We start from the raw sequence: 21087 nt of genomic DNA on the forward strand, positions 1-21087 counted from the left end.
TTTTTAAAATTAAGTTGTGTGTCCTTGTTTCTCAGTCGGATCCTGTTGTATGTTTTGTGGTATTTTATGCACTGTCACTTGCCATTATTTTTATTTATGGTTTACTATAATTATTTACTGTAATTGATGGGTGTAAACTGTTTAATTATTATTTACTGATCTCTAATGTTTCTGTTTACTATTAGATTCTAATGAATTATTGAATATTGCTTTAATTTGATACAAGTCGTTTATTTTAGAATTTTTTGTATTGGATCAGATGGTTGTTGTTGTTTTTTTAAAATAATTTTTATTGGGATTTTATTTACAACATAACATAAACCCCCACCCCACCCCAATACACAATATACCCTCATTAAATGTGAACATAACATACCGTGAGCATAACATACAACAATACAAACAACGAAATAAAAGACTTCCTTTATCCTGTATCTGGCCTCCTTATTTACTTCTTTTTATTTTAGAATTATTGTGACTTTTTTTTTGTATTGGATCAGGTGGTTGTTATTAACGTGTTGGAAACCACCCAGAGTGGCTGGGGCAATCCAGCCAGATGGGTGGGGTATAAATATTAAAATTATTACTATTATTATATCCTTTCCAACTCTGCAGGTCAGGATGATGCCCCATCTATGCACATAGGAAACTAGATGCCAAGCAAAAGGTGCTTGGGTCGGGATCTCTCTTTTTGTCTGGAGCATTCAATTACCTGTCACAGTCAGTGAGAACTAGGTCCTTAGGGGCTGCCAGCAACTCACAGCCAAGAGTCATACGCTTCTTTTATCTATGGGTTGGCAGGTGCAGGTGGGTGAACCTAATAATTGTCAGCCTGGATTTGGCCCTGAGGCCCACAGGCAGCCCCAGCTATCTGGGGCAGGCAGATAGCAGATAGCTGAGTGTGGTCACAGACACAGCCAGCAGCAATTTCAGTGCTTAGGGGGTGGGGAAATCCCGTTAAGGGGGCTCAATGCCACTGGGTTCAACACATAAGCTGCACAATCTGCTCCGCTGATAGAAGAGGTAGGCAGAGGCTGTCAGAGCTTTGCCATCGTTTTACGATCGCTGTTTGTCACCGCGCTGAGTGCTTTGTCTTGTTTGACCTCACAGCAACCCAGTGAGTAATCTGCAACTCCTATTAATATTTTTATAGCGCTAACCATGTGCTTGGATGGGAAGCGAAGGCACACAGAGCTGCATGTGCCACCTCTCCCTGATAGGCAGCCTTTCCCCTCCCCAGCCCCCCAGATGGAAACATGCCAGGCAAGATCCAAGGTCTCAACAAGCCTAGAGCTGGTGATCTGCAGGAGGATGTTGGTCGTCTGTGCCACCAGCCCGGTCTTCCCTAAGGAAGGACAATGTAGACTTCCTCAACCTTGCTTTTTTCTTCTGACCCATCGTTTCAGAACGGTCTGAAGTGGACTTGCCTCTTAACTCCCAACTGCAGTTTGAGACTGAAATATACTCAGAGTCGAGAGTGGATTTCATGCTCTTTATTCAGCTCATAGTGGTGAGGAGGGAATGAAAGTCCCTTCAAAGTATCTGCTTTATATACATTATTTACACAATGGGCTGCACATGATTAGCTAATTCCAGAATTCTCCTGTAGGCCAATCAGGTTGTGAATTCACTTCCATCTGGAGCTGGATTGGGTGGCTCCTGCAGACCAATCATACTGCTGCATTCTGAATCCTATTCCAGGACCAATCAGACTGCTGCATTTTGGATCCTATTGTTCTAGGACCAATCGGACTGCTGCATTTTGGATCCTATTCAACTCAGTACATAACAGAGACAATTTATAATTTCTTGCAATATACACCTCTAACTCTCTCTCTCAACACACGCACACATGCACACTTAAAAATTGATTGGTGCCAGATTCAGGACAGACCAAAGGATGTCCTGCGTCCAGAAGAGCTCTTCTTTTTGAAGGAAGCGCTAGAGCTCCGTGGCAGCGCACTTGCTTTATACGTAAAGGTCTCAGGTTCAATTTTAGCACCCCCCAGGTAAGGCTGGGAATACTTCTGAAACCCTGGACAGCCATCAGTGCAAACAACGCTGAGCTAGTGTCAGGAGCGAGCCGGCAGTAAATCACACTGTTCAAAGTTGGAGTTAACTCTTCCTTAGCAATAACACAATCTGCAAAGAGTGTCAGGTCTAATGAGCACACCAACTCATCTCCAGTAGGTCTTGCCCCACAGATTAGTTGCTGAGACTTAAATTCCTCACTTCCCTATAGCCGTCTAAGTACCCTCCTCTCGAGGGTTTCCCCCATTGCATCTGTTTGAAGATAACTTCTCTGCCCTTTTCATGCCTCTTCTGGTTCTGCAAGACCTGGAGGAGGGGTGTTTGTCACAGCAGCAGGAGGAGGAGACACCTGTGACTCTTCACCAGCCTGACTAATATCAGCCTGTTGGGCTCCCTTCGCTTCAGCTTCTGCTTCCGGACCTCTCTGCCACAGACTTTCCCAGCTCACTAAGCCCTGTTACCTCTTCAGCTTCCAACACCTCCTCCTCCCAGTCTTCTCTCTCTGACCACTCATTGTCATCCAACCCAAAATCCCAGGGCTCCGAGCCTTCTTCCCTTGGGGGCTCCCCAGCTGGTTCCTGTTTGTTGTGGGGGAGGAAGGGAAAGGAGAATGTTACCCGCTTTGAGACTCCTTAAGTAAAGGGTAAAGGGACTCCTGACCATTAGGTCCAGTCGTGACCGACTCTGGGGTTGTGGTGCTCATCTCGCTTTATTGGCCGAGGGAGCCGGCGTACAGCTTCTGGGTCATGTGGCCAGCATGACTAAGCCACAGAAACGCCATTTACCTTCCCGCCAGAGCGATACCTATTTATCTACTTGCACTGGCGTGCTTTCGAACTGCTAGGTGGGCAGGAGCAGGGACTGAACAACGGGCGCTCACTCCGTTGCGGGGATTCGAACTGCCGACCTTCTGATCAGCAAGTCCTAGGCTCTGTGGTTTAACCCACAGCGCCACCCGCGTCCCTTGAGACTCCTTAGGGTAGTGATAAAGCAGGATATCAAATCCAAACTCCTCTTCCTCCTCCTCCCTACCATTCCTCTGCATCTACAACTGTCCACTACAGCCATATGAACCAAGGGTCTGACTCTGTTTAAGGCAAGCTGTGTTCCTATGTTTCCTAAATTGTTCAGGACCTCTCCTTCCCAGTTGATGGCCAACAACTTAAGGCACCCAAAACAGTTGAAAGTCATCTTCTAGCACAGGGGTCGGCAAACGTTTTCAGCAGGGGGCCAGATCCACTGTCCCTCAGACCTTGTGGGAAGCCAGAATATATTTTGGAGAGAAAATTCCTTTCCCCCACAAATAACCCAGAGATGCATTTTAAATAAAAGGACACATTAAAACATAAAGGTACCCCTGCCCGTACGGGCCAGTCTTGACAGACTCTAGGGTTGTGCGCTCATCTCACTCTAGAGACCGGGTGCCAGCGCTGTCCGCAGACACTTCCGGGTCACGTGGCCAGCGTGACGAAGCTGCTCTAGCGAGCCAGCACCAGCGCAGCACACGGAAACGCCGTTGACCTTCCCGCTATAAAGCGGTACCTATTTATCTACTTGCACCTAAGGGTGCTTTTGAACTGCTAGGTGGGCAGGAGCTGGGACCGAACGACGGGTGCTCACCCCGCCGCGGGGATTCGAACCGCCGACCTTGCGATCGGCAAGTCCTAGGTGCTGAGGTTTTACCCACAGCGCCACCCGTGTCCCCAAAAGGACCCATTGTACTCATGTAAAAACACTCCGATTCCCGGACCGTCCATGGGCCAGATTTAGAAGGCGATTGGGCCTTAGTTTGCCTACCCATGTTCTAGCACAATAAAAAAAGGAGAGGCAGTAGAAAACACAGCACCTGATGTGAGCAAGCAACCACAAATATGGGGACAGACTCACATGTAACGTCCTGATGACATGCACTGTGCATGGGTGGAGAAGAAAATAATGTGAGAGTTTTCTCCTGTTAATGTGAGATTTTCCCCTGGGTTCCAGCCATATGCTTTACCGAAAAAATCCAGTTCCTCCCCACACCTTTTCTTCCTCTCCTATTCTTTCGGGGCTGTCACGGCCCTTTCGTTTCACAAACTTCGCTGGAAGTGGGTGGAAGTTACTACGGAACGGAACTGCCGAGCAGGGAGCGTTTTTCGTGTCAGCTGCTGGCAGGCTTGTTGAAGGTGACAACTTGTCTCACTGCTTGGGTGGTAGCAGAGAAGCCTGACAACAGAATACTACTGCAATGACTCAGCGTGGGAAGAATGCTAAGAAGACCTGTGGCGGGGGAGATAACTGATTCAACAGCACCACTGGAGAGACAGGCCAACGCTTTGCAGAAAGGGCTGCCTAGTTGTTATTTTTCTACTCAACGTTGTTTTGGCATTTAGAAAAGGGGGAAAAAAACATGAGGCTGAACTTGAGCCAGAATTCATCTGGGCTCAGGCCTCAGAAGCTGCCCAGAGTGGCTGGGGCAACTCAGCCAGATGGCCAGGGTATTAATAATAATAATAATAATAATAATAATAATAATAATAAGGTCCACCTCTCTGCCACTTACAGCCATACAGATGCAAGGCAGATGGAACTAACCACAAGGTAAGATACCAAACAATATATACAGGTCTTTTTTTCCAGCTGAAACACACCAATTCTGGCACCTCTGAGCTGGACGCCATTGCCTTTCCAAGAGAACGAGGCAGGCGTTCATGGCGAGTTCCGGCACCTCTTTTTCTAGAAAAATAGCACTGCATCTACTGTATTTTTCGCACCATAGGACGCACTTTTTCCCCTCCAAAAATGAAGGGGAAATGTGTGTGCGTCCTATGGTGCGAATGCAGGTTTTCACTGAAGCCTGGAGAGCGAGAGGGGTCGGTGCGCACCAACCCCTCTCGCTCTCCAGGCTTCAGGAGAGCCCCACCGCCAGCCCCACAAGCTCGGGGGACAGCGGGGAGGCGGAACGCCGCCATCCCGCTGTCCCCCAATTTGGTTAGAAGGCTGGCGGGGGGAGAAGCCTGCTCCTCCCCGTCGCCAGCCCCACAAACTCGGGGGACAGGGGAGAGGCGCAGCACGCCCTTCCCGCTGTCCCCCGACTTGGCTAGAAGGCTGGCGGGGGGAGAAGCCTGCTCCTCCCCGTCACCAGCCCCGCAAACTCGGGGGACAGCGCTGGGCTCCCGCTGCTTGCGGAGACTTGCCTGCATGCTGAAGCCTGCGCGCGATGAGCTCAGCGCGTCCAGGCTTCGTGGACCTCTCCGCAAGCAGCGGGAGCGCTCCCACGGCTTGCGGAGACTTGCCTGTTTGGGGGCTGGGGTCGGGAGAAGCTCGAGCTTTCCCCGTCCCAGCCCCGCGCCTGGGGGGGGGGAAATAATTTTTTCCCCTTTATTTCCCCCCCAAAAAACTGGGTGCGCCCTATGGTTCGGTGCGCCCTATGGTGCGAAAAATACGGTATATATTTCCTAAATAGCAAAAGGGTGTGGCCCTTAGCAGCTTTAATTTCCAAGCATTTTGGTGCTTGAGTGAACCTGGAAGGCCTTAACACCACACGTGAAACTGAAAATGGCTTTGTTAACAGAATCCGGTTGTTGTTCCACCAGTACAGCACACCAGTACAGTGGTACCTCGGGATGTGAACAGAATCCGTTCCAGAGCCCTGTTCACATCCTGAATAGAACGTAAGACACAACAGCGCGTCTGCGCATGCCGTGTTTTGCCACTTCTGCGCATGCGTGTGACATCATTTTGACGGTCTGGGCATGCATGAGCAGAGCTCAACCCGAAAGTGCTCAACCTGAAGCACATTCAACCCGAGGTATGACTGTACAACTTCCGTGTAAGCCAAGCATATGCTTACTTAGGAAAGTGAGGTGGAATCGCATCACAAAGCCCCCTGTCCTCGAATTCTCTTTCTCCCTAAATGTTCAATGCAACAATAATGGATGAATCCAGTGATAGGAAGTAGCCGGGATCCCCTGTGGGCATGTGACTGCTCCCATGCTTAACAAAGGGAGACACCTCTGTTCTTGAAGCTTCAGGGCATCATTAGCCCTAGCGAAAGAGACAGGGGTTTGTGCCAGGAGTGTGAAGGACCTCAGCCAACATCTTATGAACACTCATCTCCTGACTTCGCTCCTTTCCAATCTACGCAGCATGAAAGCATCCTTTGTTGTTGTTATTATGGGATATTTGCAAATCAGAGAGACGAGCTTTGAAACCCCATTCAATATCCCTCCCTCCTCCTCCCCACGCCCCAGAAGTTGATTACACAAGTGAAAACACTCGAGTCAGTGTCTTTTCATTTCCTTTTTTCCCTTTTGGCCCGGAAAAATAAGTCTTCGTTTTTGTCTTATTTGTCTTTCGTTACCCAAAGGTCTCCAAGCAATTTATAACACATTTAAAATATAAATACATTATACCATAAAAACAGACAAGAAACCACCCCACGTAGCAGCCGCAGGAAAATTCAGCGGCACACTAGTTAACAAAAGAGCATCGCCTTAGCCCAGCCTTTCCAAAATCGGATTCCCAAATGTTGGACTACAACTTCCATCATCCTTAGCTAGCAGGACAAGCGGCCATGGATTATGGGAGTTGTAGTCCAACAGTATCTGGAGACCCAAAGCTAAGAAAGGCTGCCTTAGCCTATCAAAATCCAAGGGGTGGGGGGTGGGGAATGTACATCTTTACCTGGTGCCAAAAAAGATATCAATGAAGGCACCAGGCAGACCTCACTGGGGAGAGCATTCCGCAGATGGGAAGCCACAACTAAAAAGGCCCTCTCCTTTCACTTCATTAATTTGCAGGTTCAAATTGCCAAAACAGAAACGATTGCCCTCTAACTAGGCTTGTGGGCTGAAGGTACAATATAAGGCAGCTTTGAAAGCTCAAATGACTTGCCATCAGGAAAGACACTTCTGCATCCAGTCGAAAGAGAACATGCAGAGCGCCTGCAGTTAAAGGATATAAAATTCATTACCGATGGCATGGCTTTCATTTCCCTCTTTTATTTTGGAAGTTTGATCTTCTCCAAGCTGGCATTGCACAGTTCGAAGTTACAATCAGCCCTCCTTGCTTATGCACGTGGCTATCTTATCAGAGATAATTCGGCAGCATGTGTGCTAGATGCCAAGCAAAAAAACAGGAAAGGTTGTATTGCATTGCATTGCATTGCATTGCATTGCATTGCATTGCATTGCATTGCATTGCATTGCATTGTCAGGCGTGAGAGTCTTCCAATGACCCTTTCAGATGCCTTGGAATGACGCCCATTTCAGAACTGCTCCCATACTGTTTTTATTCAGTATTTATACAACACCATGTTGTATGCACATGAAGTGAGGAGCTTAGGATTGCAACCAGCATTAGCCATACTCGGAGGAGGCCCATTGAAAGCAATGGACATTAGGTCTGTTAATTTCAAAGGGTCTCCTCTAAGCACAAATTTTCTGGTATCATTGTGCATTCATGATTTGTGCTCATGATGTTTATTAGAGTGGTTATACACAATCCTGCTTTTCCAGTTTGTGCCTGCAAATGTTTTGGTGCTTCCTCACCACACCTGGTGTATGTCTTGTATCTTAAGAATGTAACACATAAGACAAATCTGCTGGAAGATACAAGAATTACCAACTATCAAAGAATGGCAGATGAAGATGATGGATTATATGGAACTTGCCGAACTGACCGGGAGACTCCGAGACCAGAGAGACGAGACGGTGGAAGAAGACTGGAAGAAGTTTAAGGAATATTTGAAAAAACATGTTAATATTTAAATCTTTGAATAGCTTTGGAAGTGGATATAGGCTGTAGGGTTAGAAGTAGAAGATAGTGTATTTTAAAATAGTATTATTTGTAAGGGATAAAATGAGAAGTTATTTTAAGTGTGATTTTAAAAAAGATGGTCAGAAACTATGATATATGGAAACTGCTAGAGATGAAGTAAAATGAAAATCAGATAGGTGGGATAGGTGGGACTTGGGGAAAATCAGATAGGTGGGACTTGGGGAAGCCCTCTTAACAATGTTTAGAAATAAATAAGGATATGACAAGAATTTGTTTGTATTGTTTGTTTTTCTGTTTGTGCTCTTTATTTGTGTTATAAAAAGAATTTTAAAAAAAATTATTTTTTTTTTTTGGGGGGGGGGAGACAAATGTGCTGGATGAGGCCAGTGAATCGTCTAGTCCAGCATCACGGAGGCCAACCAGATGTCCGTGGGGAGCCTGCAAGCTGGACATGAATGCAACAGCGCACTGCTCACCTGCAGATTCCAGCAGCAGTGAAGGTAGAACATAGCCATGAATTTGTCCATAAGAACACAGCTTCCTGCTGGATCACAGAATTGCAGAGTTGGAAGGGATCCTGAGGATTATCTAGTTTAACCCCTTGCAATGCAGGGATATGCAGTTGTGATTCAAGGACCCGCCACCCACCCGAGGATAAGAAAGAAGAGAAGAAGAGTTTTCAACATTGTGATGAAGCAGAGTTTGGATTTGATATCCCGCTTTATCACTACCCGAAGGAGTCTCTTTTTTTTTTAAAAAAAATATTTTTATTGCTTTTAAGAAATACAGAAAAAAGAATAAAGAGTAGTTATAAGAAAATAGAATAAAAGAATACCAAATTTCCATATTCTTTTTCCATCCAATCTAAAGGACTTCCCCACATCCTCCAAACCCTGCGTTCCCTGTCTTATAAAACATCAGCAATTTGTTAACTTATTTCAAAACTTATTGTATCTTCCATTTTATCATGTTCCCTAATTTCAATTTTACTGTAACCCAATTCTTATATGCTTTGTATTAAACACAATAAAGTTGTTTCATTATTTTACCTCTGAATTCTTGTGTCTTAATTTTCATTTCATTAACTTACATTTGCTGAAGCTAGAGTTTCCTGAAAAGTGCATTTTTTAACATTCATACAGCTTATGGTGTTTTTTCAAATAGTCCTTAAACTTTTCCCAGTCCTCCTCAATTGTTTCTTCTCCCACGTCTCGGATTCTGCCAGTCATTTCAGCCAATTCCATATAGTCCATCAACTGCGATTGCCATTCCTCCAGCGTGGGTAAATCTTGTGTCTTCCAATATTTTGCGATCAGGATCCTTGCTGCTGTGGTTGCATACATGAAAAAGGTTCTGTCCTTCTTAAGCACTCTCTGGTCCACCATGCCCAGAAGGAAGGCCTCTGGTTTCTTAGGTAAGGTAAATCTCAGTACCTTTTTTAGTTCATTATGGATCATTTCCCAGAAGGCCTTCACTTTCTACTACCCGAAGGAGTCTCAAAGCGGCTAACATTCTCCTTCCCTTCCTCCCCCACAACAAACACACTGTGAGGTGAGTGGGGCTGAGAGACTTCAGAGAAGTGTGACTAGCCCAAGGTCACCCAGCAGCTGCATGTGGAGGAGCGGGGAAGCGAACCCAGTTCACCAGATTACGAGACTACCGCTCTTAACCACTACACCACACTGGCTCTCAAGAAAGACACATGGACACAGTATATTAGGTTAATGGGCTAAAAAAGGCCACAACTGATTACAGCATGTGAGAGGTATTGGCTTAGGTATTGGATAAAACAACAGAGCGTGACTCCACGCCCTCAGGGAGGGGTGAGTCTAACAAGGGTTAACCACCAGTGGGAGGAGCCTGTTGATGCAAATACAACTGAAAGCTCCCCCTGATGTCACCGGGGGTCATGCCATGGCCCTAGCCACCAGCAAGGGCGTCAGACAGGATCCATGACCGCCTGATTCCTTTACCAGAATACCCATAAAATGGAGGGGTAGGCGATGGCCACACCCTGCCCTCCAACACACAACCATATTCCAATGCCTAACCGCCAATACCTAAAAGTTGTGATGATTTGCTACGAGGTAGGCGGAAAACCAAGTGGCCGGTGCCAATTTGACGGTTGGATAAAAATTCCTACCAGGCCCATTGGACAACCAAGGCAACCAACCACAGGTCCATAGCAAGGTCAGGAACCAAGCAGTGAACTAAAGGGAGGGTGGGTGATCCGACAAGAAGCAGCAGCGGAATGAAAGGGAAGTGCTGCCGTGGCCGCATGGGAGTGGCAAAACCCCGCCCCCAAGACTCCACCTGAATGGTTGGCTATCTGGGGGCATGGCACGGCAGCCAGGCCAGCTAGGCAGGGGCTGGAACGCCCCCTGCCAACACAGGAAACGGCTCCTGCTCACAACTCCTCCCCTCTGTAAGGAGGAGAGGCTCTGTCCCATACAGGGATCGAACCTGCAACACTGGCGTTATCGGCACCACGCTCTAACCAACTGAGCTATCCAGGCTGATATCCTGCAACTTTAAACACCATAAATACCGCAGGGTGATTTTTTGGGGGGTAGAGGGTGTCCTGTTTTTGCTGCACTACATCACAAGAGTGCTTCTGCAGCAGGCAATAATGTAGAAACATTGGGAACAACTAATAAATCAGGTTGAAGTGTGGAGGGTCCACTGTTAACATCCTATTGTCGTGTTAACAACATGTTGCAGAATACAGCCACATATTTAGAATGGCAGTAGTTGGTGAGACAACAGAGGGAAGGAATTGAATGGCAAGTTGTCACAAGGAGTGGTGTTAGGTCCACTGTTAGGTCCACTGTAGCAGTAGCAGCCAAGAGTCGTGTGGCACCTTATTCCAGAATAAGCTTTCTCAGAGGTAAAAGAAAGAGACACAGAAGGGATGAATGTAAGCAAACACTGACATGGATATGGGCCAAAGGCTTAGTGTTCCTACCAACACCTTGACCACGAGGACCATCCCACTCTTTGCTACCAGCTTCTTATACAAAGGAAAGGTGCTCGGTCAGTGCAGCATGGACCAGACATCCCAAAGGAACATCTAGACACAGGAAATGGCTTCATGCTGTTGATTTGCTTAGCCCAGTGCTGCCTGCTGCCTGGCATCTGTTTCCTAACGTTTCACGCAGAATTATGGCTCTGCGGAGGGAGAAAAACAACAACAACGGAACGCCGAAAGCCAAAACGAGTGTGTGTAGACTGCAAGGCAAGAAAACATTTGTTTCCCGGTGCCTTGGCTTAGAATCAGAGGGAAAGCGTATGGACAAACGCCAATCAAAGCAGCTTCTTCCATTGAAAATAAAACTGGGGGAAATGTCAGCTTGTCAAACAAATCTGCTCGGCTTCCTAAACCAAGAGCCCACCTGTCTTGGACGGTGTTCCACCAGCTGCCTGGCAGCCCCTCTCTTATGGCATAGCCCTGGCGTGATGCCAGCATGGCGGTGGGCAGCGTGGCTTGCTTTGGAGTGCCAGCAATTGTGCACACCTGCAGGAGAGCAGAGCGTGTCTTGAAGCCAGAGGCAGGTCTCTCCTGCCTGAACGCTCTTTGCCTCCTGTTTACAAGGGTCCTGCCCTCTGGGTTTCATGGCTTCATCAGGTGTTGCTTAATCCGAGCAAGGGATGAAGGAAAGGTAAAAACAACATCAAGTATGTGGCAAGAGTTTCCACCCGCTGTGCGGGGCGATTGATGCAATGGCCCATGTGCTCTTTCCCGTGAAATGCTGCGCTTCAAATGATTGTCAGCATTCTTCCAGCAGCCCTCGCCACTCCTGGAATCGTCACGCTCCGGAGAAGCTGAAAGAATGACGTGCTTGCAATGAGGATTTTTCCAAGAGGTGTTGCTCGGATGACCACTGTAAGAACAATTGCCTCCAGCAGCTGTCACACCACTTGGCTGTATCAGATGAGAATGGCGTGGCCCCCTCCTTTGGCTCACCCAGACCAAATAGTCACAAGACTCATTCCTGCCCAGAACTGCCCCAGTCAGTGGTCATTCTACCTGGCCTTGATGTACCTTTGTAACACAACAGCCTTATTTGCGGGGCTGCCCTTGAAGCTGTCCCAGAAACTCCAGCGGGTGCAGAATGCTGCAGCGAGGCTCCTCACGGGGTCTCTGCCATGGGAGTATATTCACCCAGTGCTTTTCCAGCTGCATTGGCTCCCGGTGGAGTACAGGGTCAGATTTAAGGTGCTGGTCTTGACCTTTAAAGCCCTCACAGCCTAGGACCCTTGTACCTACGGGACCGCCTCTCCCGGCATGCCCCACAGAGGACCTTAAGGTCCATATATAGCAACACCCTAGAGGTCCCGGGCCCTAAGGAAGTTAGATTAGCCTCAACCTGAGCCAGGGCCTTCTTAACACTGGCTCCAGCCTGGTGGAATGCTCTGTCTCATGAGACCAGGGCTCTGCAGGATCTGATCTCTTTCCGCAGGGCCTGTAAGACAGAGTTGTTCCACCTGGCCTTTGGCTCAGAATCAGTTTGATTCCCTCCCCCTCTTTCTTTTTCAGTTCTCCTCCTATGAAGAGATTGCTCCCTAATTGTTTTAATGTTGTATCTTAATCTTTTAAATTGTATTTTAATCAACTTGTTTTTATTATTGGTTGTTAGCCGCCCTGAGCCCAGTCTTGGCTGGGGAGGTCGGGGTATAAATAAAATTTATTTATTTATTTATTTATTTATTTATTTATTTATTTATTTATTTATTATTATTATTATTATTATTATTATTAATTTATTTACAGAAATCTCCCCATAATGTGGGGTTACGTTCTGGGTACCCATGCACAGAATCAAAAATTGTGTTTAAGAAGGGAGAACCCTCTATAAAGCCTCTGAAAACCAGATTTTTCCTGTTCTCCAGAGCTCTCCTCAATCCAGACCAAAATATATGGAGCTGAAGCTCTGGGGGCGGCTGGAGGATGAGCTGGAAAGCGGCTGCTGCTGTGCCACCCCGTACACCAGCTGTTAGGTGGGGAAGCTGAGCAACTTAAACAAAGCTGTGCTTCGGGTTTCTTCGGGGCTTCCTCTGCCCTCACTGACGTCCTCTTTGGGCTCCAGGGAGCCACAAGGACTCTCCAGCTCTCCCACTATTTCCTGGTTTGAATCGATTTATTTCCAGGCACTGCACACAGTGGCGTAGCGTGGGTTGCCACCCATGCGGTGGGAGTGGGAAGGGAGGAAAATGGAGTACACATGCGTATTCAACTGCCTGATAGTGTCCATGTCAGCCTCAGAGATAAGAAAACAAGAGTTGTTCCATTGTCTGAAGAGGTCACTTTCCAGGTCACGTGGAGAAGCTGTTTTCAACAGGGCTGTATTGAGGCAGAACCGGGTGTTGAAATTTTGTGCCCCTAACAATTCTGCAAGGGACGCAGGTGGCTCTGTGGGTTAAACCTCAGTGCTTAGGACTTGCCGATCGTATGGTCGGCGGTTCGAATCCCCGTGGCGGGGTGAGCTCCCGTAGTTCAGTTCCAGCTCCTGCCCACCTAGCAGTTAGAAAGCACCCCTAAGTGCAAGTAGATAAATAGGTACTGCTCCGGTGGGAAGGTAAACGGCATTTCCGTGTGCTGCGCTGGTGCTGGCTCGCCAGAGCAGCTTCGTCACGCTGGCCACATGACCCGGAAGTGTCTTCGGACAGCGCTGGCTCCCGGCCTCTTAAGCGAGATGAGTGTGCAACCCTAGAGTCGGACACGACTGGCCCGTATGGGCAGGGGTACCTTTACCTTTAACAATTCTGCACCTGGGGCAACAGTACACCACTGGCTACACATATATACAGTTGCATGTGAATCAACTGTAAGTAGGGGGAGGCCTTTATTAATCTCCCCACATTTACATCCTGCCCTTCTTCCCTCCCTAAGCCCAAGTGTGGTTCCCAGGTGGTCTCCCATCCAGGCACTGATCAGACTGAGCCCTGCTTAGCTTTGACACGGAGTTGACCTTGCATGCCTTCAGACCAGCCTGTTATGGAACTGCAGCATTAGCCAAGCCTAGGCCTTTCCTTAAAAAGATTTACGGAGTGCTTTGCAACGTGAACTCTTTTACTTAGCAGACTCTGGCAATGAGAAAAATACGTTTTTATTTACAGAACGCAAGACGTCAATTGCTGGGTGACATTTTTAAAAAGGAATTAAAAAACAGGTTGGGTGGCAGCGTTTTACGCCTGGCACTCTCGAAGGAGCAAGGAAAATGCTTTCGGCGACAGGTCAGACCTTCAACTTTGCCTGCAATTGGAATACTTGAAATAACAACCGGTTACACAACCACCTGGCAATCAGCAACTTATCTCAGGCGACCTCTTCTAACATCACATTTTCTTTGTCGTAACAGCCGCCGCCGCCGGGAGTGCCAGCTGACTTCTACTGTGTTGACCGGCTCTGTTTACTCTGACTGTCGATTGCTCTCTTAACGGCTTCATCCGGCACCAGGTCTGATCTCCTGACAGTGAGGTTACTGCAGCCAACCTTAGGGCAGCTGTAAAAAGACAGGGAGAGAAAGTGACCCCAGTAAAATCAGCAGAACGGAATTTCTCACTTTGGTTTACCTTCAGGTCCAGCGGTGGTTTCCACTGGCTACCTACAAGGAATGGGAAATCAAATACAGTGGTACCTCGGGTTAAGTATTTAATTTGTTCCGGAGGTCTGTACTTAACCTGAAACTGTTCTTAACCTGAAGCACCACTTAAGCTAATGGGGCCTCCCACTGCTGCCGTGCCGCCAGAGCACGATTTCTGTTCTCATCCTGAAGCAAAGTTCTTAACCTGAAGCACTATTTCTGGGTTAGCGGAGTGTGTGACCTGAAGCGTATGTAACCCGAGGTACCACTGTACATAGGGAAGAAGACTGTTTCTGTCCACATTCCCACAGCATTCACCCCAATAGCAAAACACCATTTTCAAATCATAAAGATTCTGAAACAGACATGCTACCTCTATGTAGCAGATCCAGTGTACTGAATTGTGGTTCAGGATTACAGTGGTACCTTGGGTTACAGACGCTTCAGGTTACAGACTCCGCTAACCCAGAAATAGTACCTCAGGTTAAGAACTTTGCTTCAGGATGAGAACAGAAATCGTGTGGTGGCGGCAGGAGGCCCCATTAGCTAAAGTGGTACCTCAGGTTAAGAACAGTTTCAGGTTAAGAACAGACCTCCAGAACGAATTAAGTTCTTAACCCCAGGTACCACTGTACTGGAATTTTTCAATGTCTACAATCAACACAGAAGAGAAGAACGATTTGATAACGGCGAATAATAAGCTGTTTTTATCCTGACAGCCTTCTGTTTTGCCTAGTTTTCCTCCTCTGCTATGCCGACTTTTTGTAGTGCGATTTGAAAACATGTTAAAAGGTGTTGCCTGTCCTAGGTTCTGTTAGGACTCTTATTTTTCTGAGATCAGCCAGATCAGCAAGGTGCAATGTAATGTTGATCTCCTTCCTTGCTGGGTAGCAGTAATCTGTTTTGGGGAGACACATGATGAGGAATGCAATTATCCTGAGCAGGTGGGAATAGATGCCCCTGGGGATGTTGAATGCGCTGAGATATATGAACATTTCTGCTTGTAGATCAGTCTTAAGTGGAACACAATTTGCCCGTGGTAGTAATAATAGGTAATAGCATTGCAGACTGTAATCTCTGCATATTGTTTAGGCCTTCAAAGAACTTTACAAACGGCAACTTCTATATTCTCACCCTGCTGATGAATCTGAAGAGACGGGGCGGACAGATAAGAGAAGCAGTTTGCCTTGGGCCGCACTAAGAAACTGCAGCGAAGCAAATGTCATGGGAAATAATCAATTCTCGCCAAAACCTCAAACTCTGGCACTCGCCAAAACCTCAAAAAACAACAGTATGTTTTTTCGGTCCATGCCGAAGCATGGAGTGTGGTGCAATGCACAGAATTTCCTTCCCCTTATTATTCTTCACCAGTTGCTTTTAAGAAAAGAAAAAAAATCCAAATTTTGAAGTAGAATTATGCAAAGTTAACAGGGTGCTCTCTACCTGTGGGCTCAAACGTGAACAAGAGTATTCGTTTTATGAACATGCAAAAGGCTCAGAACTATATTGAAACTAGAGGGAAAACTGCTTTTGCAAAATAGACACTGTGGAAGGGGGTAGGTGAGAGTTGTGGGGGCTTACTTCGACATAGGAGCAAGCCTTTCGTTTTGTGGAAAACACAAAGAAAACTACCTGACCCATCATGCCTAACCTGAAATGATGCTCAGAGTGTCATTTGGGATTTGGGTGCCTCGTGAAGACGTTCTTATCCCAACAGGCCTTCCCAGAAGGCAATTCCTGGCCTAGTTGCTGTTGATTTTGTAACAGCATAAAGGTATTTTAAATAAGTATGTATATGAATATCAATGCACTGCATTGTGGTTTTTATTTTTGCATATAGCTTCGAGGTTCTTCATGAATATAAACTGATAAAGGGATCTTAATAATAATAATAATAATAATAATAATAATAATAATAATAGCACAGTGGTACCTCGGGTTAAGAACTTAATTCGTTCTTGAGGTTCTTAACCTGAAACTGTTCTTAACCTGAGGTACCACTTTAGCTAATGGGGCCTCCCGCCACCACACAATTTCTGTTCTCATCCTGAAGGAAAGTTCTTAACCTGAGGTACTATTTCTGGGTTAGCGGAGTCTGTAACCTGGTCTGTAACCCGAGGTACCACTGTAATTTATTGCAAAGGAGAAGCTGTATGGGGTCTTTCACAAGAACATAAGAAAAGCCTGCAAGGTCACGTCAATGGCACATCTAGTCCAATATCCTCTTCCCACAGTGGCTGGTCAGATAATCATGTGAAACCCACAGAGAAGCATCTGAGCTCAATAGCACTCCTCCGGACAGTGAAGACAGCACATAGTCACTGTGGCCATCTTTCTTCTGTCTGTCCTGAATCTTCCAACCACAGACCCTCCAAGTGTCCCTATTTTCCAGGGACACCCCTGATTTAGAGAAGCCGTCACCGTTTCTGATTTGACCCCCTGAATGTCCCGCTTTTCCTTAGGGCGTTGCTATTTTCATTGGAGAAATGTTGGAAGTTATAGAGTTATGCGACCCCCCTAAGCCAAGGAGATTAGTAACTATACACCCTTTAGTGGACGCCTCAAGGCAGCCCTGTATAAGGAAGGTTTTATTTTAAAAATGTTCATTTCTGTTTTTATGTATGTTGGAAGCTGCTCAGAGTGGCTGGGGCAACCCAGTCAGGTGGGCGGTGTGATTAATAATAATAATAATAATAATAATAATGGAATAGCACGTCCCTATTTTCCCTGGAGAAATGTTGGAAGTTATGCACCCATCCCACTAACCAGGGAACTCAGGAAATCGAAGTTCTGTGAGGGAAATAGGCCTTTCTTAACAACTGTCACTAGCCTGAACAAACAATGCTCCCCAAGAATTCTTCGTGGGAAGCCACAAAGTGTTTGAACGGGTTCAATAGTGCTTTATTTGGATGGTGCGAATGTGGCCTTCAAGGGTTTTTTTTTTGGGGGGGGTTGTGGGTTGTACATTTCACACATGAACCTCTTCCCACAGTCAGGAGTTGGACATACCCCCCCCCCCGTGTCTTACAACTGCCACCCATACAAAAAGTTGCTCAATATGTACTGGAAACGGTTGTCAAAGACTCTACAACGCACAACAACTTGACAACCACTGTTACTGTGTGTGTCGCAACCCAAATTGTTTGAGGCTCCAAACTCTACCGACTGGGGAACCCCAATCCAAAGCACTTTTTATTTTTATTTTTGAGGTCCTACTCATCATCCAATGGACCCATTCTGCCTGGGAAGAAGGCACCTTGCCCCAGATTCAGCATTTGGAGCCAAGAGTCAGCAGTCATTACTTCTGCGCTGTGTCTCCTCGCTAGTTGCCTTTGCCTTGGGCGAATCGCGGAGTCTCACCGTTTGGGGTTTGTTTCTCCCAGTCTACAAAGTGGTTAGGGCAATTATGATCTATTTGGCACATGTTTTTGCCAGAATTAATTAATTCTAGGAAGCCTCAAGTCAAAAAGCAAATCTGCGCGACACAGGAATGCCGATGTTACTGGAGCACAGAGATTATTCTCAGCCCTTCGGAGGAGGAAGAAGCTAGGGTGGGGTCATTTAAGGAAGGAGGGAGGGATTTGTGGAAGTGGGATTTTGTTCTTATTTATTTATGGATGCCCATAAGGCCAATTGTACTTTTAAGGTGGCTTAAAATGTAAAAGTACAATACAGTGTTTTTTTTAAAAAAAGACAAGCACCCTTAATAATAATAAAAAAGCCAGATAAAATTAAATACAGTGGTACCTCAGGTTACATACGCTTCAGGTTACATACTTCGTTAACCCAGAAATAGTGCTTCAGGTTAAGAACTTTGCTTCAGGATGTGAACAGAAATTGTGCTCCGGTGGCGCGGCAGCAGCAGGAGGCCCCATTAGCTAAAGTGGTGCTTCAGGTTAAGAACAGTTTCAGGTTAAGAACGGACCTCCGGAATAAATTAAGTACTTAACCTGAGGTACCACTGTACATAGGGAAGAAGACTGTTTCTGTCCACATTCCCACAGCATTAACCTCAATAGCAAAACACAATTTTCACTGTAAACTCAGGCAGCCCCAAATCAAAACAACTCAAATACTGGTTCATGCTAAAGGGCAAAACACCATCTCAAGCAAAGGCCAATGACAATAGGGTTTTATTTGTTTGTTTGTTTGTTTGTTTGTTTGTTTTAGTTTCCACAAATCCCTGCACTGGTGAGGTTCAATGAAACCCTTCTAGCAATGGCAGCCAATGTGGTGCAGTGGTTAGAGCACTGGACTAAGCCCTGGGAGACGAGGGTTCAAATCCCCATTCAGCCACGAAGCTGACTGGGCTTCCCTGGGCCAGTCACAGACTTTCCGCCTAACGTACCTTACAGGGTTCTTATGGTGTTGAGCTGGGGAGGTGGAAAAACCCTGAGCTCCTTGCAGGAAAGGTGGAATACAACTGATAAGCAAATAAATTCCAGAGGCGTGGGGGCTACCACCGAAAAGGTCTCCTCCCTTGTGCCTGCCATCCTGGTTACTTTCAGAAACAAGCGCGTGAGGAGGGCCTCCATTGGTGGTCAACTAATGGGAGAGGTGTTCCTTCAGATATCTTGCTCCGCATGAGGGCTTCATACATGGAAGTGAGCATCTTATATTGAACTCAGCCAACAGGCAGCCTGTGGGGTTACTTTTAGGAATGCCATGGCATGATAATAATAATAATAATAATAATAATAATAATAATAATAATAATAATACTTTATTTTATTTATATATTTATATATTTTATTTTTATTTATATCCTGCCCTTCCCGGTTCAGAAAAATGGGCTCAGGGCGGCTAACAAAAAATTTAAAACACTTAATAGATGCAAAAAACAAAAAAACATAAAATACAGTATAAAACGTGAATAACAATAAATTCAGAATTAAAAAATAAATTTAGGGGGGAAATCCACCCAATAAACATTAGATGATCACCAGGGCCAGCTGGCTAAATTAGCCCTATTTGGGCCTGTCTAGCTCCACCACCCAGGAGACGGGTGGTGCTGTGGGTTAAACCACAGAGCCTAGGACTTGCCGATCAGAAGGTCAGCAGTTCGAATCCCCACAACGGGGTGAGCTCCCGTTGCTCCGTCCCTGCACCTGCCAACCTAGCAGTTCGAAAGCATGTCAAAGGGCAAGTAGATAAATAGGTACCGCTCCGGTGGGAAGGTAAACGGCATTTCCATGTGCTGCTCTGGTTCGCCAGAAGCGGCTTAGTCATGCTGGCCACATGACCCGGAAGCTGTACGCCGGCTCCCTCGGCCAATAAAGCGAGATGAGCGCCGCAATCCCAGAGTCGGTCATGACTGGACCTAATGGTCAGGGGTCCCTTTACCTTTAGCTCCACCACCCAGCAACTTGATGGTTGTGCTTTGTGCGAGATGAAGTCTCTGGACCATTTCTATGGGCAGCCCCACATAGAGAACACTGCCATAGTCCCATCACAGCGTGTCAAACCGATCCATACCACGCAACAGAATGAGGTGGTAGAGTTTTGGAGTGATAAAACAGAGCAGGTAAGAGATATTGACTTTGATACTGAGATCCATAAGACGGAAAATGCTCAGTCCCCTACCTCCAATCCTTAAAACATCCTCTCTGGAGGATCAGGAGATACTCTGGGTCTGTGAGTTTGGGATGGTGTGTGGGGCTACTGGGCAGAGGTAGGGGCGCCCAAACTTGAGCAGAGGTACCTTGCCTTGCTTTGAGTGAAACGCAGGTAGCAGAAAATCCCTTTCTGCGAACATCTTTGGATCACAGGATCTAAGCCACCATTTTTCAATGCCCTGCATGAAGAATTCTTGCATAACAAAGTACGTTGGGCTACAACATTTCTGCCTGATGTGCCAGCTTTCTGCTTGCAAGGGAGCTTTCGGGTTTAGTTTGTTCTACCCACGGGAACACTCGAAATGTATGAAGAATACATGTAATAGATGTGCGCGGCCAGAAATTGTGTTTAAAGAGGTGGTGGAACTACTTCAGAAGCTGCCAAAAAGAAGAGACTGGGCATTTCCGCCCGTTCCAGAAAACAAGTCAGCACCTCGTAGCTGTGCAGTGCAGATGTTACATTTGCATCCTCACTTTAATATTGCACTAGGTGTTAATTACACCTTGAGATATAAATTACACTTTGCATCACCTGCCACGGGTGGACAGGTGTAGGGCGGAATGGGACAATATTCTGCTCAACTACTCCCTTCCTTTAACCCATTTACACGGGAACAAGGCTCGCCAATGTGACTTACTTCTGAGAAGGCATCTGTAGGACTGCCCTGTCGGTTGCTTTCGAGGTGAGGGCACCCAAAACCTGGGATTTAAAAATGCAGTCAGATCAAGGGCATGATGGTGGCTGCACGCCCCTGGAGCTGATCCTCTTGTTTTGTTTTGTTTTGCTCATGCTGATCCAAATGATCCCCGTACTTCCTCCTGACACTTCCTGAACATTGTCATGTGCTGCAGAAACGTGTTCTCTACAATACACAACGCCTGTCTGCTGTGCATCATCTAGAAAACTTATGGATGTGGCCTCGACTCTCCGGCCAACAAGGTACACCTCTCTAGGTAAAGGTAAAGGGACCCCTGACCATTAGGTTCAGTCATGACCGACTCTGGAGTTGCGGCGCTCATCTCGCTTTATTGGTTGAGGGAGCCGGCGTGCAGCTTCCGGGTCATGTGGCCAGCATGACTAAGCCGCTTCTGGCGAA

At 46.6% G+C, this 21087-nt stretch overlaps 1 protein-coding gene across 2 annotated transcripts in view; it reads right to left on the reverse strand.

Annotated features, from left to right (window-relative positions):
* Positions 1-13880: 13880 nt before the first annotated feature.
* The window catches only part of NSMCE2 (NSE2 (MMS21) homolog, SMC5-SMC6 complex SUMO ligase), a 204455-nt gene continuing 197248 nt past the window's right edge, over positions 13881-21087 (reverse strand). For both annotated transcript variants that reach the window (XM_083749464.1, XM_083749463.1), the window contains exon 7: positions 13881-14294. In XM_083749464.1, the coding sequence (XP_083605590.1) occupies positions 14180-14294 (115 nt within the window). In that variant the 3' untranslated portion in view covers positions 13881-14179. The remainder of the gene's footprint in view (positions 14295-21087) is intronic.

Source organism: Podarcis gaigeae (genome assembly GCF_964106915.1).
Source record: "Podarcis gaigeae genome assembly, chromosome: 7".
NCBI classification, from domain to species: Eukaryota; Metazoa; Chordata; class Lepidosauria; order Squamata; family Lacertidae; genus Podarcis; species Podarcis gaigeae.